The 14,244-nt window shown below is 46.3% G+C and overlaps 1 protein-coding gene across 1 annotated transcript in view; it reads left to right on the plus strand.

Moving 5' to 3' along the window:
- arid4b (AT-rich interaction domain 4B) overlaps window positions 1-14,244 on the plus strand; it is a 230,042-nt gene that overhangs the window by 100,437 nt on the left and 115,361 nt on the right. Inside the window, exon 10 of the mRNA XM_065008441.1 lies at window positions 11,139-11,215. Coding sequence (XP_064864513.1) covers window positions 11,139-11,215 — 77 coding nt within the window. The remainder of the gene's footprint in view (window positions 1-11,138; window positions 11,216-14,244) is intronic.

Below are 14,244 nucleotides of genomic sequence, written 5' to 3' on the forward strand. Positions count from 1 at the left end.
TAGCAGGGAGAGGTCTCTGAACAGACCCCACATAGCAGGGAGAGGTCTCTGAACAGACCCCACATAGCAGGGAGAGGTCTCTGAACAGACCCCACTTAGCAGGGAGAGGTCTCTGAACAGACCCCACTTAGCAGGGAGAGGTCTCTGAACAGACCCCACTTAGCAGGGAGAGGTCTCTGAACAGACCCCACTTAGCAGGGAGAGGTCTCTGAACAGACCCCACTTAGCAGGGAGAGGTCTCTGAACAGAGGTCTCTGAACAGACCCCACTTAGCAGGGAGACTCCACTTAGCAGGGAGAGGTCTCTGAACAGACCCCACTTAGCAGGGAGAGGTCTCTGAACAGACCCCACTTAGCAGGGAGAGGTCTCTGAACAGACCCCACTTAGCAGGGAGAGGTCTCTGAACAGACCCCACATAGCAGCCACGCAGGGAGAGAGAGGGGAGGTCTCTGAACAGACCCCACTTAGCAGGGAGAGGTCTCTGAACAGACCCCACATAGCAGGGAGAGGTCTCTGAACAGACCCCACATAGCAGCCACGCAGGGAGAGGTCTCTGAACAGACCCCACATAGCAGCCACGCAGGGAGAGAGAGGGGAGGTCTCTGAACAGACCCCACTTAGCAGGGAGAGGTCTCTGAACAGACCCCACTTAGCAGGGAGAGGTCTCTGAACAGACCCCACTTAGCAGCCACGCAGGTTTGGTTTGCTGCTAGCAGAACTCGGCTCGGTGAGGTAAACATCTGTGTTCACATACTTCCTATTGCCTGGCTACCCAGACTTCTCGCTGTGACCAAATGTTATGCCACGCCCACTTCTTCTTCCCAATGAGTCTGGATCAAATCAAATGAAATCTTATTTGTAGACCTCGCAGTGAAATGCTGACTTACAAGCCCTTAACCAACAATGCAGTTTCAAGAAAATACCTACAAAAAATAAAATGTTTAAAAAAAGGATAAGAAAAACGAATAATTAAAGAGCAGCAGTAAATAACAATAGCGGGGGTATATACAGGAGGTACCGGTACAGAGTCAATGTGTCAATGTGCGGGGGCACCGGTGTCCAGGTAATTGAGATAATTATGTACATGCAGGTAGGGTTGTCAAAGTGGCTATGCATAGATAATAACAGAGAGTAGCAGCAGCGTAGTGGGTGGGGGGGGGTGCAAATAGTCTGGGTAGCCATTTGATTAGCTGTTCAGGAGTCCTATGGCTTGGGGCTAGAAGCTGTTTAGCCTCTTTGGGCTGGATGACAAGCGTGCCCGAAGTAAAGTGCCTGTTACTCAGGCCCAGAAGTTAGGATATGCATATAATGGTAGATTTGGATAGAAAACACTCTAAAGTTTCTAAAACTTTTTTTTTAGCCCACCATTGATACCTATGGCTGTCATTTTTAATATGAAGGGAAAACCTCCCAGATTGTAGTTCCTAGGGCTTCCACTAGATGTCAACAGGCTGTAGTGTTTGTTACATGTTCTGGTGAATGCAAGTACTTTGTCGTTTATCTCCGGTAATGACAATAATGATTCTCTGTCATAAATTTGATTGTTTATTTACGTATTAGGGTACCTGAGGTTTGATTATAAACGTTGTTTGACTTGTTTGGAGAAGTTTTTTGGTAACATTTGGGATTAATTTTGTATGCGTTTTGAAGGAGGGCAACCGGTGGATTATTGAATGAAGCGCTCCAGCTAAAATTGAGATTTTTGGGACATAAAGAAGGACTTTGTCGAACAAAACCACCATTTGTGATGTAGCTGGGACCTTTTGGAGTGCCAACAGAAGAGGATCTTCAAAGGTAAGTGATTTATTTTATCGCTATTTCTGACTTTTGTGGCGCATCTGCCTGGGTGGAAAATGTTTTTAATGCTTTTGTTTGCTGGGCGCTGTCCTCAGATAACCGCATGGTGTGCTTTCGCCGTAAAGCCTTTTTGAAATCTGACAACGCGGCTGGATTAACAATAAGTTAAGGTTTTAACTGATGTATGGCACTTGTATTTTCATGTATGTTAAATATTACTATTTCTGTAATTTCAATTTCACGTTCTGCAATTTCACTGGAAGTTGTCGAGATGGGACGGTAGCGTCCCACTGATCGAGAGAACAGTCTATGACTTGGCTAGTCTGAGCACCTCCTCAGCCCTTCACCGAATGAGAACACATTCAGGGCCCTCTGATTGGTCCAGAGACCGATGGGTTCGGCCAGAGCCAGGACACACGTGGGTAAAGCAGCGGTTTGAAAATGAGTCGTTGTCTTTGATACTGTGATTGGTTAGATGACGATCCAATCACTGACGACTTTGTTTTGTACAACAGCCCTCGTTCTCCTCGTCACCATAAACCACTTCAGTGATGGCAGTCTCAGACTGAAGTATGTAGCGAAAGACAGAGCAGCTGAAGAATGTAGTGTGAGTTGTTAGGATATCCTCCCAAAAGACCTTCGCTTGAAAAACGAGAAACTGCAATGTTACTCTTTGTCCCTCTTGAGCCAACGTAGCAACAACGTAGCAACAACATAGCCATAACACTTCCTCAAAATAGTCAGAATTAATCTAAGCTAAATCAAGAAATCTGTAATTAGTTTTGACATTTTTTGCCGAGGACGCGTAATTTTACATTTAACTAAGATGTTTGTTGCATCATTTCTCAAGTGAAATAAAAATAGTCTTGTTGAATGACAACAAACATTTAATTGAAGAATCCCCTCCTTAGTACAGTTTACCGACAAAGGGGCATAGACTGGCTACCGAACATCCCCTCAAGTAAAATATTACGTGTTCACAAACAGCCGGAAAGAAAACCTGCCCGAGGAACGAATCAAACAAAAACTTAATAATATACACTACGGTTCAAAAGTTTGTGGTCACTTAGAAATGTCCTTGTTTTCCATGAAAACATACATGAAATGAGTTGCAAAATGAATAGGAAATATAGCAAAGACAAGGTTATAAATAATGATTTTGAATTGAAATAACAATTGTGTCCTTCAAACTTTGCTTTCGTCAAAGAATCCTCCATTTGCAGCAATAACAGCCCTGCAGACCTTTGGCCTTCTAGTTGTCAATTTGTTGAGGTAATCTGAAGAGATTTCACCCCTGCTTCCTGAAGAACCTCCCACAAGTTGGATGGAAAATGTTTTTGAATTGGATTGGTTTGATGGGCACTCACGATACCATACTGTCAAGCTGCTCTCACAGCAGCTCAATGGTTGAGATCCGGTGACTGTGCTGGATTAACTCCATTATAGACAGAATACCAGCTGACTGCTGGCTCCCTACATAGTTACCACGTATACGGTCAAGCTGCTTCCACAACAGCTCAATAGGGTTGAGATCCGGTGACTGTGCTGGCCACTCCATTATAGACAGAATACCAGCTGACTGCTGGCTCCCTACATAGTTACCATACGGTCAAGCTGCTCCCACAACAGCTCAATAGGGTTGAGATCCGGTGACTGTGCTGGCCACTCCATTATAGACAGAATACCAGCTGACTGCTGGCTCCCTACATAGTTACCATACGGTCAAGCTGCTCCCACAACAGCTCAATAGGGTTGAGATCCGGTGACTGTGCTGGCCACTCCATTATAGACAGAATACCAGCTGACTGCTTCTTCACTAAATAGTTCTTGCATAGTTTGGAGCTGTGCTTTGGGTCATTGTCCTGTTGTAGGAGGAAATTGGCTCCAATTAAGCGCAGTCCACAGGGTATGACATGGCGTTGCAAAATGGCCTTCCTTCATCAAGGTCTCTTTTACCCTGTACAAATATCCCACTTTACCGCCACCAAAGCATCCCCAGACCATCACATTGCCTCCACCGAAGCATCCCCAGACCATCACATTGCCTAAATCAAGCCCCCAGACCATCACATTGCCTCCACCGAAGCATCCCCAGACCATCACATTGCCTCCACCTAAGCCCCCAGACCATCATTGCCTCCACCCCCCCAGACCATCACATTGCCTCCACAAAGCATCCCCAGACCATCACATTGCCTCCACCAAAGCCCCCAGACCATCACATTGCCTCCACCGAAACCCCCCAGACCATCACATTGCCTCCACCGGAAAGCACCCCCAGACCATCACATTGCCTCCATAAGCATCCCCAGACCATCACATTGCCTCCACCAGACCATCATTGCCTCCACCAGGCCAAACATTGCCTCCACCAGAGCCATCACATTGCCTCCACCAGACCATCACATTGCCTCCACCAGACCATCACATTGCCTCCACCAGACCATCACATTGCCTCCACCAGACCATCACATTGCCTCCACCAGACCATCACATTGCCTCCACCAGGCCATCACATTGCCTCCACCAGACCATCACATTGCCTCCACCAGACCATCACATTGCCTGACCAGACCATCACATTGCCTCCACCAGACCATCACATTGCCTCCACCAGACCATCACATTGCCTCCACCAGACCATCACATTGCCTCCACCAGACCATCACATTGCCTCCACCAGACCATCACATTGCCTCCACCAGGCCATCACATTGCCTCCACCAGACCATCACATTGCCTCCACCAGACCATCACATTGCCTCCACCAGACCATCACATTGCCTCCACCAGACCATCACATTGCCTCCACCAGGCCATCACATTGCTCCACCAGGCCATCACATTGCCTCCACCAGACCATGACATTGCCTCCACCAGACCATCACATTGCCTCCACCAGACCATCACATTGCCTCCACCAGGCCATCACATTGCCTCCACCAGACCATCACATTGCCTCCACCAGACCATCACATTGCCTCCACCAGGCCATCACATTGCCTCCACCAGACCATCACATTGCCTCCACCAGGCCATCACATTGCCTCCACCAGACCATCACATTGCCTCCACCAGACCATCACATTGCCTCCACCAGGCCATCACATTGCCTCCACCAGACCATCACATTGCCTCCACCAGGGCATCACATTGCCTCCATCAGACCATCACATTGCCTCCACCAGGCCATCACATTGCCTCCACCAGACCATCACATTGCCTCCACCAGGCCATCACATTGCCTCCACCAGGCCATCACATTGCCTCCACCAGGCCATCACATTGCCTCCACCAGACCATCACGTTGCCTCCACCAGGCCATCACATTGCCTCCACCGAAGCCCCCCCAGGCCATCACATTGCCTCCACCAGACCATCACGTTGCCTCCACCAGACCATCACATTGCCTCCACCAGGCCATCACATTGCCTCCACCAGGCCATCACATTGCCTCCACCAGACCATCACATTGCCTCCACCAGACCATCACATTGCCTCCACCTCCACCAGACCATCACGTTGCCTCCACCAGGCCATCACGTTGCCTCCACCAGACCATCACATTGCCTCCACCAGACCATCACGTTGCCTCCACCAGGCCATCACATTGCCTCCACCAGACCATCACATTGCCTCCACCAGACCATCACATTGCCTCCACCTCCACCAGACCATCACGTTGCCTCCACCAGGCCATCACGTTGCCTCCACCAGACCATCACATTGCCTCCACCAGACCATCACATTGCCTCCACCAGACCATCACATTGCCTCCACCAGGCCATCACGTTGCCTCCACCAGACCATCACGTTGCCTCCACCAGACCATCACGTTGCCTCCACCAGACCATCACGTTGCCTCCACCAGACCATCACGTTGCCTCCACCAGACCATCACATTGCCTCCACCAGGCCATCACGTTGCCTCCACCAGACCATCACGTTGCCTCCACCAGACCATCACGTTGCCTCCACCAGACCATCACGTTGCCTCCACCAGGCCATCACATTGCCTCCACCAGACCATCACGTTGCCTCCACCAGACCATCACGTTGCCTCCACCAGACTTGACAGATGGTTCACTCCTCCAGCATCTTTTCTGCGTCTCACGAATGTTCTTCTTTGTGATCCGAACACCTCAAAAACTTAAGATTTGTCTGTCCATAACACTTTTTTTCCAATCTTCCTGAGATTTAGCTTTTTCTTTGCAACTCTGCCTAGCAGGCCAGGATCCCGGAGTCGCCTCTTCACTGTTGACGTTGAGACTGGTGTTTTGCGGGTACTATTTAATGAAGCTGCCAGTTGAGGACTTGTGAGATGTCTGTTTCTCAAACTAGACACTCTAATGTACTTGTCCTCTTGCTCAGTTGTGCACCGGGGCCTCCCACTCCTCTTTCTATTCTGGTTAGAGACAGTTTGCTCTGTTCTGTGAAGGGAGTAGTACACAGCGTTGTAGGAGATCTTCAGTTTCTTGGCAATTTATCACATGGATTAGCCTTAATTTCTCAGAACAAGAATAGACTGATGAGAAGAAAGTTATTTGTTTCTGGACATTTTGAGCCTGTAATCGAACCCACAAAATGCTGAGGCTCCAGATACTAAATTAGGCCAGTTTTATTGCTTCTTTAATCAGAACAACAGTTTTCAGCTGTGCTAACATAATTGCAAAAGGGTTTTCTAATGATCAATTAGCCTTTTAAAATGATAAACCTGGATTAGCTAACACAACGTGCCATTGAAACACAGGAGTGATGGTTGCTGATAATGGGCCTCTGATAATGGGCCTCTGATAATGGGCGTCTGTACACCTATGTAGATATTCCATTGAAATAAATCAGCCGTTTCCAGCTACAGTAGTCATTTACAACATTAACAATGTCTACACTATTTCTGATCAATTTGATGTTATTTTAATGGAATTTTTTTGTTGTTTTTCTTTCAAAAACAAGGAGATTTCTAAGTGACTCCAAACTTTTGAACGGTAGTGTATGTATATACTGTTTTCAACTGGGAAGGACAGTCTCCTTTGGGGGAGGGATTCAACTGCAGGATAATGTTTAAGTTGTGGGAAGAAAAACACTCAATGTGTCTAACAACCACAACACAGGTCAACCTCATTCCTGCCCACTGTGGATTAGACTATATCTGTTCATAGGTTTACTTTTAATTATTTATATATTTTTTATTTGACCCCTTTTTCTCCCCAATTTCATGGTATCCAATTGTTAGTAGCTACTATCTTGTCTCATCGATTTGGGTTGCCAGGTTCCTCTGTGTAAAAGTAACTGGGACAGATTTGGGTTGCTTGGTTTCTCTGTGTAAAAGTAACTGGGATATTTGAGTTTCCAGAATCCTCTGTGCAATAGAAACTGGGACAGATTTGGGTTGCCAGGTTCCTCTGTGTAAAAGTAACTGGGACAGATTTGGGTTGCCAGGTTCCTCTGTGTAAAATTAACTAGGACAGATTTGGGTTGCTAGGTTCCTCTGTGTAAAAGTAACTGGGACAGATTTGGGTTGCCAGGTTCCTCTGTGTAAAAGTAACTGGGACAGATTTGGGTTGCCAGGTCCCTCTGTGTAAAAGTAACTGGGACAGATTTGGGTTGCCAGGTTCCTCTGTGTAAAAGTAACTGGGACAGATTTGGGTTGCCAGGTCCCTCTGTGTAAAAGTAACTGGGACAGATTTGGGTTGCCAGGTTCCTCTGTGTAAAAGTAACTGGGACAGATTTGGGTTGCCATGTTTCTCTGTGTAAAAGTAACTGGGACAGATTTGGGTTGCCAGGTTCCTCTGTGTAAAAGTAACTGGGACAGATTTGGGTTGCTTGGTTTCTCTGTGTAATAGAAACTGGGATATTTGAGTTTCCAGAATCCTCTGTGCAATAGAAACTGGGACAGATTTTGGTTGCTAGGTTACTCTTTGTAATATAAACAGGGACATATTTGGGTTGCTAGGTTACTCTGTGCAATATAAACTGGGACAGATTTGGGTTGCTAGGTTACTCTGTGTAATAGATACTGGGACAGATTTGGGTTGCTCGGTTACTCTGTGTAATATAAACTGGGACAGATTTGGGGTTGCTAGGTTACTCTGTGTAATAGATACTGGGACAGATTTGGGTTGCTAGGTTACTCTGTGTAATAGATATTGAGACAGATTTGGGGTTGCTAGGTTACTCTGTGTAATAGATATTGAGACAGATTTGGGTTGCCAGGTTCCTCTGTGTAATAGATATTGAGACAGATTTGGGTTGCTAGGTTACTCTGTGTAATAGATATTGAGACAGATTTGGGTTGCCAGGTTCCTCTGTGTAAAAGTAACTGGGACAGATTTGGGTTGCCAGGTCCCTCTGTGTAAAAGTAACTGGGACAGATTTGGGTTGCCAGGTTCCTCTGTGTAAAAGTAACTGGGACATATTTGGGTTGCTTGGTTTCTCTGTGTAATAGAAACTGGGATATTTGAGTTTCCAGAATCCTCTGTGCAATAGAAACTGGGACATATTTGGGTTGCTAGGTAACTGTGTAATATAAACTGGGACAGATTTTGGTTGCTAGGTTACTCTGTCTAATATAAACGGGGACATATTTGGGTTGCTAGGTTACTCTGTGTAATAGATATTGAGACAGATTTGGGGTTGCTAGGTTACTCTGTGTAATAGATACTGGGACAAATTTGGGGTTGCCAGGTTCCTCTGTGTAAAAGTAACTGGGACAGATTTGGGTTGCCAGGTTAATCTGTGTAATATGAACTGGGACATTTAGGTTACTCTGGTAATGCTGGGACAGATTTGGGTTGCTAGGTTACTCTGTGTAATAGATATTGAGACAGATTTGGGGTTGCTAGGTTAAAAGTAACATTTGGGGTTGCCAGGTTCCTCTGTGTAAAAGTAACTGGGACAGATTTGGGTTGCTAGGTTCCTCTGTGTAAAAGTAACTGGGACAGATTTGGGTTGCCAGGTTCCTCTGTGTAAAAGTAACTGGGACACATTTGGGTTGCCAGGTCCCTCTGTGTAAAATAAACTGGGATATTTGAGTTTCCAGAATCCTCTGTGCAATAGAAACTGGGACAGATTTGGGTTGCTAGGTTACTCTGTGTAATATAAACTGGGACAGATTTTGGTTGCTAGGTTACTCTGTGTAATATAAACAGGGACATATTTGGGTTGCTAGGTTACTCTGTGCAATATAAACTGGGACAGATTTGGGTTGCTAGGTTACTCTGTGTAATAGATACTGGGACAGATTTGGGTTGCTCGGTTACTCTGTGTAATATAAACTGGGACAGATTTGGGGTTGCTAGGTTAGTCTGTGTAAAAGTAACTGGGACAGATTTGGGTTGCCAGGTTCCTCTGTGTAAAAGTAACTGGGACAGATTTGGGTTGCCAGGTTCCTCTGTGTAAAAGTAACTGGGACAGATTTGGGTTGCCAGGTTCCTCTGTGTAAAAGTAACTGGGACAGATTTGGGTTGCCAGGTTCCTCTGTGTAAAAGTAACTGGGACAGATTTGGGTTGCCAGGTTACTCTGTGTAATAGATACTGGGACAGATTTGGGTTGCTAGGTTCCTCTGTGTAATAGATAGTGAGACAGATTTGGGGTTGCTAGGTCACTCTGTGTAATAGATACTGGGACAAATTTGGGGTTGCCAGGTTCCTAGCAACCCAAATCTGACCAGAAACCATTGTTGGATGCCGGCATTCTTTTATAAAGAATTGTATTGGAGATGTTGTGCTCACTGTAACTATTAAAACCTACCCTGACCAGAAACCATTGTTGGAGGGCGGCATTCGCGCAAAATTGAAAGCATGAACCATGGAAAGATGTCTGGGAATATGGCCGAATACACACAGTGTAGTCATTCTCTCCGCAAGGCAATCAAACAAGCAAAATGTCAGTATAGAGACAGAGGAGAGTCGCAGTACAACGGCTCAGACACGAGACGTTTGTGGCAGGGTCTACAGGCAACCACGGACTACGAAGGGAAAACCAGCCACGTCGCGGCCCGCTAACCAGGGCTGTGCTCCTCCCCCTTCCTTCTCCGTGGCTGACGTGAGGAAAACATTTAAACGTGTTCACCCTCGCAAGGCTGCTGGCCCAGACGACATCCCTAGCCACGTCCTCAGAGCATGGGCAGACCAGCTGGCTGGAGCGTTTACGGACATATTCAATCTCTCCCTGTCCCAGTCTGCTGTCCCCACATGCTTGAAGATGTCCACCATTGTTCCTGTTCCCAAGAAGGCAAAGACAACTGAACTAAATGACTAGCACTTACTTTGTCATCATGAGGTGCTTTGAGAGACTAGACAAGGATCATATCACCTCTACCTTACCTGCCACCCTAGACCCACTACAGTTTGCATTCCGCCCCAACAGGTCCACAGACGATGCAATTGGCATCACACTGCACACTGCCCTATCACATCTGGACAAGAGGGTTACCTATGTAAGAATGCTGCTCATTGACTATAGCTCAGCATCCAACACCCTCCAAGCTCATCATCAAGCCGGAGGCCCTGGGTCTCAACCCCGCCCTGTGCAATTGGTGCCTGGACTTTCTGAGGTGAAGGTAGGATACAACATCTCCACTTCGTTGATCCTCAACACTGGGGCCCCACAAGAGTGTGTGTTCAGGCCCCTCCTGTACAGCCTACAGGGAGAAGGTGAGGGCACTGGTGTCAGGAAAACTACCTCTCACTCACCGTCAACAAAACAAAGGAGATGATCGTGGACTTCAGTAAACAGCAGAGGGAGCAGCCCCCATCCACATCGACGGGACAGTAGATGGAAAGACAAACCGAATTGGTCCACCCACACAGACAGGGTGGTGAAGAAGGCACAGCAGAGCCTCTTCAACCACAAGGTTGCCACAAGAAAAGGGCAACCTTGTGTACTTTAACCATTTGTACGTTGTTACAACACTGTATATATATATAATATGACATTATATATATATATATAATATGACATTTGTAATGTCTTTATTGTTTTGAAACTTCTGTATGTGTATTGTTTACTGTTAATTTTTATTGTTTATTTCACTTTTGTATATTATCTACCTCACTTGCTTTGACATGTTTCCCATGCAAATAAAGCCCCTTGAATTGAATTGAAAGAGAGGAGTCACTGGTGCTGCAGCATCAGGTTAGAGAGAGAGAGAGAGGAGTCACTGGGCGAACAGTTACATTTCACACTTTTAGTGTGTGGATACTGATGGGGGTTTGTGTGGATACTGAGGGGTTTATGTGGATACTGAGGGGGGTTTGCGTGGATGCTGAGGAGGGTTTGTGTGGATACTGAGAGGGTTTGTGTGGATACTGAGGGGGGTTTGTGTGTCTGTTTGTTTCAGCAACACAGTGCTGAGGAAGGACGTAACGGTGATGGACACAGACTCTCCTCCTAAAGCTGACGCAGGGCTCAAGCCAGGTGAGTTAACACTTTGCACAGAGGAGGGAGGAGGAGGGAGGGGAGGGAGGGAGGAGAAGGGGAGGAGGGAGGGAGAAGGAGGAGGAGGGAGGAGGAGGAGGAGGATGGAAGAGGAGGGAGGAGGAGGAGGAGGGAAGAGGAAGGAGGAGGAGGAGGAGGGAAGAGGAGGGAGGAGAAGGAAGGAGGTCCTCTAGCATAGAGAAACCGCCTGGGACCACCTGAGGCTCAGTCGGTAGAGCATGACACATGCAATGCCAAGGGTTGTTGGTTTGATTTCCGCTGGGGCCACATATAGTGGGGCAAAAAAGTAAGTTAGTCAGCCACCAATTGTGCAAGTTCTCCCACTTAAAAAGATGAGAGAGGCCTGTAATTGATGTTTTGGGGCTGTTGCTGGGCAACACAGACTTTCAACTCCCTTCAAAGCAACAGCCCCAAAACATCACTGCTCTAGAGGAGATCTGCATGGAGGAATGGGCCAAAATACCAGCAACAGTGTGTGAAAACCTCGTGAAGACTTACAGAAAACGTTTGACCTCTGTCATTGCCAACAAAGGGTATATAACAAGTATTGAGATAAACTTTTGTTATTGACCAAATAAATATTTTCCACCATAATTTGCAAATAAATTCATAAAAAATCCTACAATGTGATTTTCTGGATTTTTTTTCCTCATTTTGTCTGTCATAGTTGAAGTGTACCTATGATGAAAATTACAGGCCTCTCTCATCTTTTTAAGTGGGAGATCTTGCACTATTGGTGGCTGACTAAATACTTTTTTGCCCCACTGTGTGTCACTCCCTTTGGTTCCTTCCCTATATATGTCACTCTCTTTGGTTCCTTCCCTATATATGTCACTCCCTTTGGTTCCTTCCCTATATATGTCACTCTCTTTGGTTCCTTCCCTATATATGTCACTCCCTTTGGTTCCTTCCCTATATATGTCACTCTCTTTGGTTCCTTCCCTATATATGTCACTCCCTTTGGTTCCTTCCCTATATATGTCACTCCCTATGGTTCCTTCCCTATATATGTCACTCCCTTTGGTTCCTTCCCTATATATGTCACTCCCTTTGGTTCCTTCCCTATATATGTCACTCCCTTTGGTTCCTTCCCTATATATGTCACTCCCTTTGGTTCCTACCCTATATAGGTCACTCCCTTTGGTTCCTTCCCTATATATGTCACTCCCTTTGGTTCCTCCCTTTGGTTCCTTCCCTATATATGTCACTCCGTTTGGTTCCTTCCCTATATATGTCACTCCCTTTGGTTCCTTCCCTATATATGTCCCTCCTTTGGTTCCTTCCCTATATATGTCACTCCCTTTGGTTCCTTCCCTATATATGTCACTCCCTTTGGTTCCTTCCCTATATATGTCACTCCCTTTGGTTCCTTCCCTATATCCCTCCCTTTGTCCCTCCCTTTGGTTCCTTCCCTTTATATATGTCACTCCCTTTGGTTCCTTCCCTATATATGTCCCTCCCTTTGGTTCCTTCCCTATATATGTCACTCCCTTTGTCACTCCCTTTGGTTCCCCTATATATGTCCCTCCCTTTGGTTCCTTCCCTATATATGTCACTCCCCTATGGTTCCTTCCCTATATATGTCCCTCCCTTTGGTTCCTTCCCTATATATGTCCCACTCCCTTTGGTTCCTTCCCTATATATGTTCCTTCACTCACCCTTTGGTTCCTTCCCTATATGTCCCTCCCTTTGGTTCCTTCCCTATATATGTCCCTCCCTTTGGTTCCTTCCCTATATATGTCCCTCCCTTTGGTTCCTTCCCTATATATGTCACTCCCTTTGGTTCCTTCCCTATATATGTCCCTCCTTGGTTCCTTCCCCTGGTTCCTTCCCTATATATGTCACTCCCTTTGGTTCCTTCCCTATATATGTCCCTCCCTTTGGTTCCTTCCCTATATATGTCACTCCCTTTGGCTCCTTCCCTATATATGTCCCTCCCTTTGGTTCTGTATATGCAAAATGTATGCATGCATGACTATAACTGGCTTTGGAAAGAAGCATCAGTTAAATGGCTTTTATCATGATATGTTGTATTATTATAAGGTTGGTGTTCACAGGGTCAGAGTAGGACTGATACTCCACATTCATTGTTAAAATCTCCCACTTCCTGTCCATGTCATCTAGTTCATTATCTAAAAGACCAAACTGATTGGAGATCAGCACTGAGATGCCATGGCTACATTTACACAGACAATCCAATTCTGATCTTTTGCCACTAATTTGTCTTTTGGTCAATGAGATCAGATATTTTGCTAATAATTGGGCTGCCTGAATAAATTCAGCCTTTGTGAATATAGGGCATGATCTTATGTCACTTCTCTCAGACCTGGCAGAGAGAGCCGGGAGGAAGAAATATAAAATCCATGTTCTGTGCTCCGCTGGGGGCAAGGTGTCTGCTGCCACCTCAGAATCCAGTTCTGAAAAGGTTCCTGCTGCCAGGAACTCTCTCCCTCTCCTCTCCTCTCTCTCTCTCTCTCTCTCTCTCTCTCTACTCTCCTCTCTACTCTCCTCTCTACTCTCATCTCTCTCTCTCTACTCTCATCTCTCCCTCTCTCTCCTCTCCTCTCCTCTCCTCTCCTCTCCTCTCCTCTCCTCTCCTCTCCTCTCTCTCTCTCTCTCTCTCTCTCTCTCTCTCTCTCTCTCTCTCTCTCTCTCTCTCTCTCTCTCTCTCTCTCTCTCTCTCTCTCTCTCTCACTCTCCTCTCTACTCTCCTCTCTCTCTCTCTCTCTCTCTCTCTCTCTCCTCTCTCTCTCTCTCTCTCTCTCTCTTCTCTCTCTCTCTCTTCTCTCTACGTCTCTCTCTCTCTCTCTCTACTCTCCCTCTTCTCTGTCTCTACTCTCTCTTCTCTCTCTACTCTCTCTACTCTCTGTTTGTCTGTCTGTCCGTTCGTCCGTCCGTCTGTCCCATTTCTGGGATCTTTTATTTCAGCTCATGAAACATGCGACCAACATGTTCCGTCTATATTTTTGTTCAGTGTGTGTATTTATATATATATATATATATATATT

The sequence above is a fragment of the Oncorhynchus nerka genome, linkage group LG23, assembly GCF_034236695.1.
Source record: "Oncorhynchus nerka isolate Pitt River linkage group LG23, Oner_Uvic_2.0, whole genome shotgun sequence".
NCBI lineage: Eukaryota > Metazoa > Chordata > Actinopteri > Salmoniformes > Salmonidae > Oncorhynchus > Oncorhynchus nerka.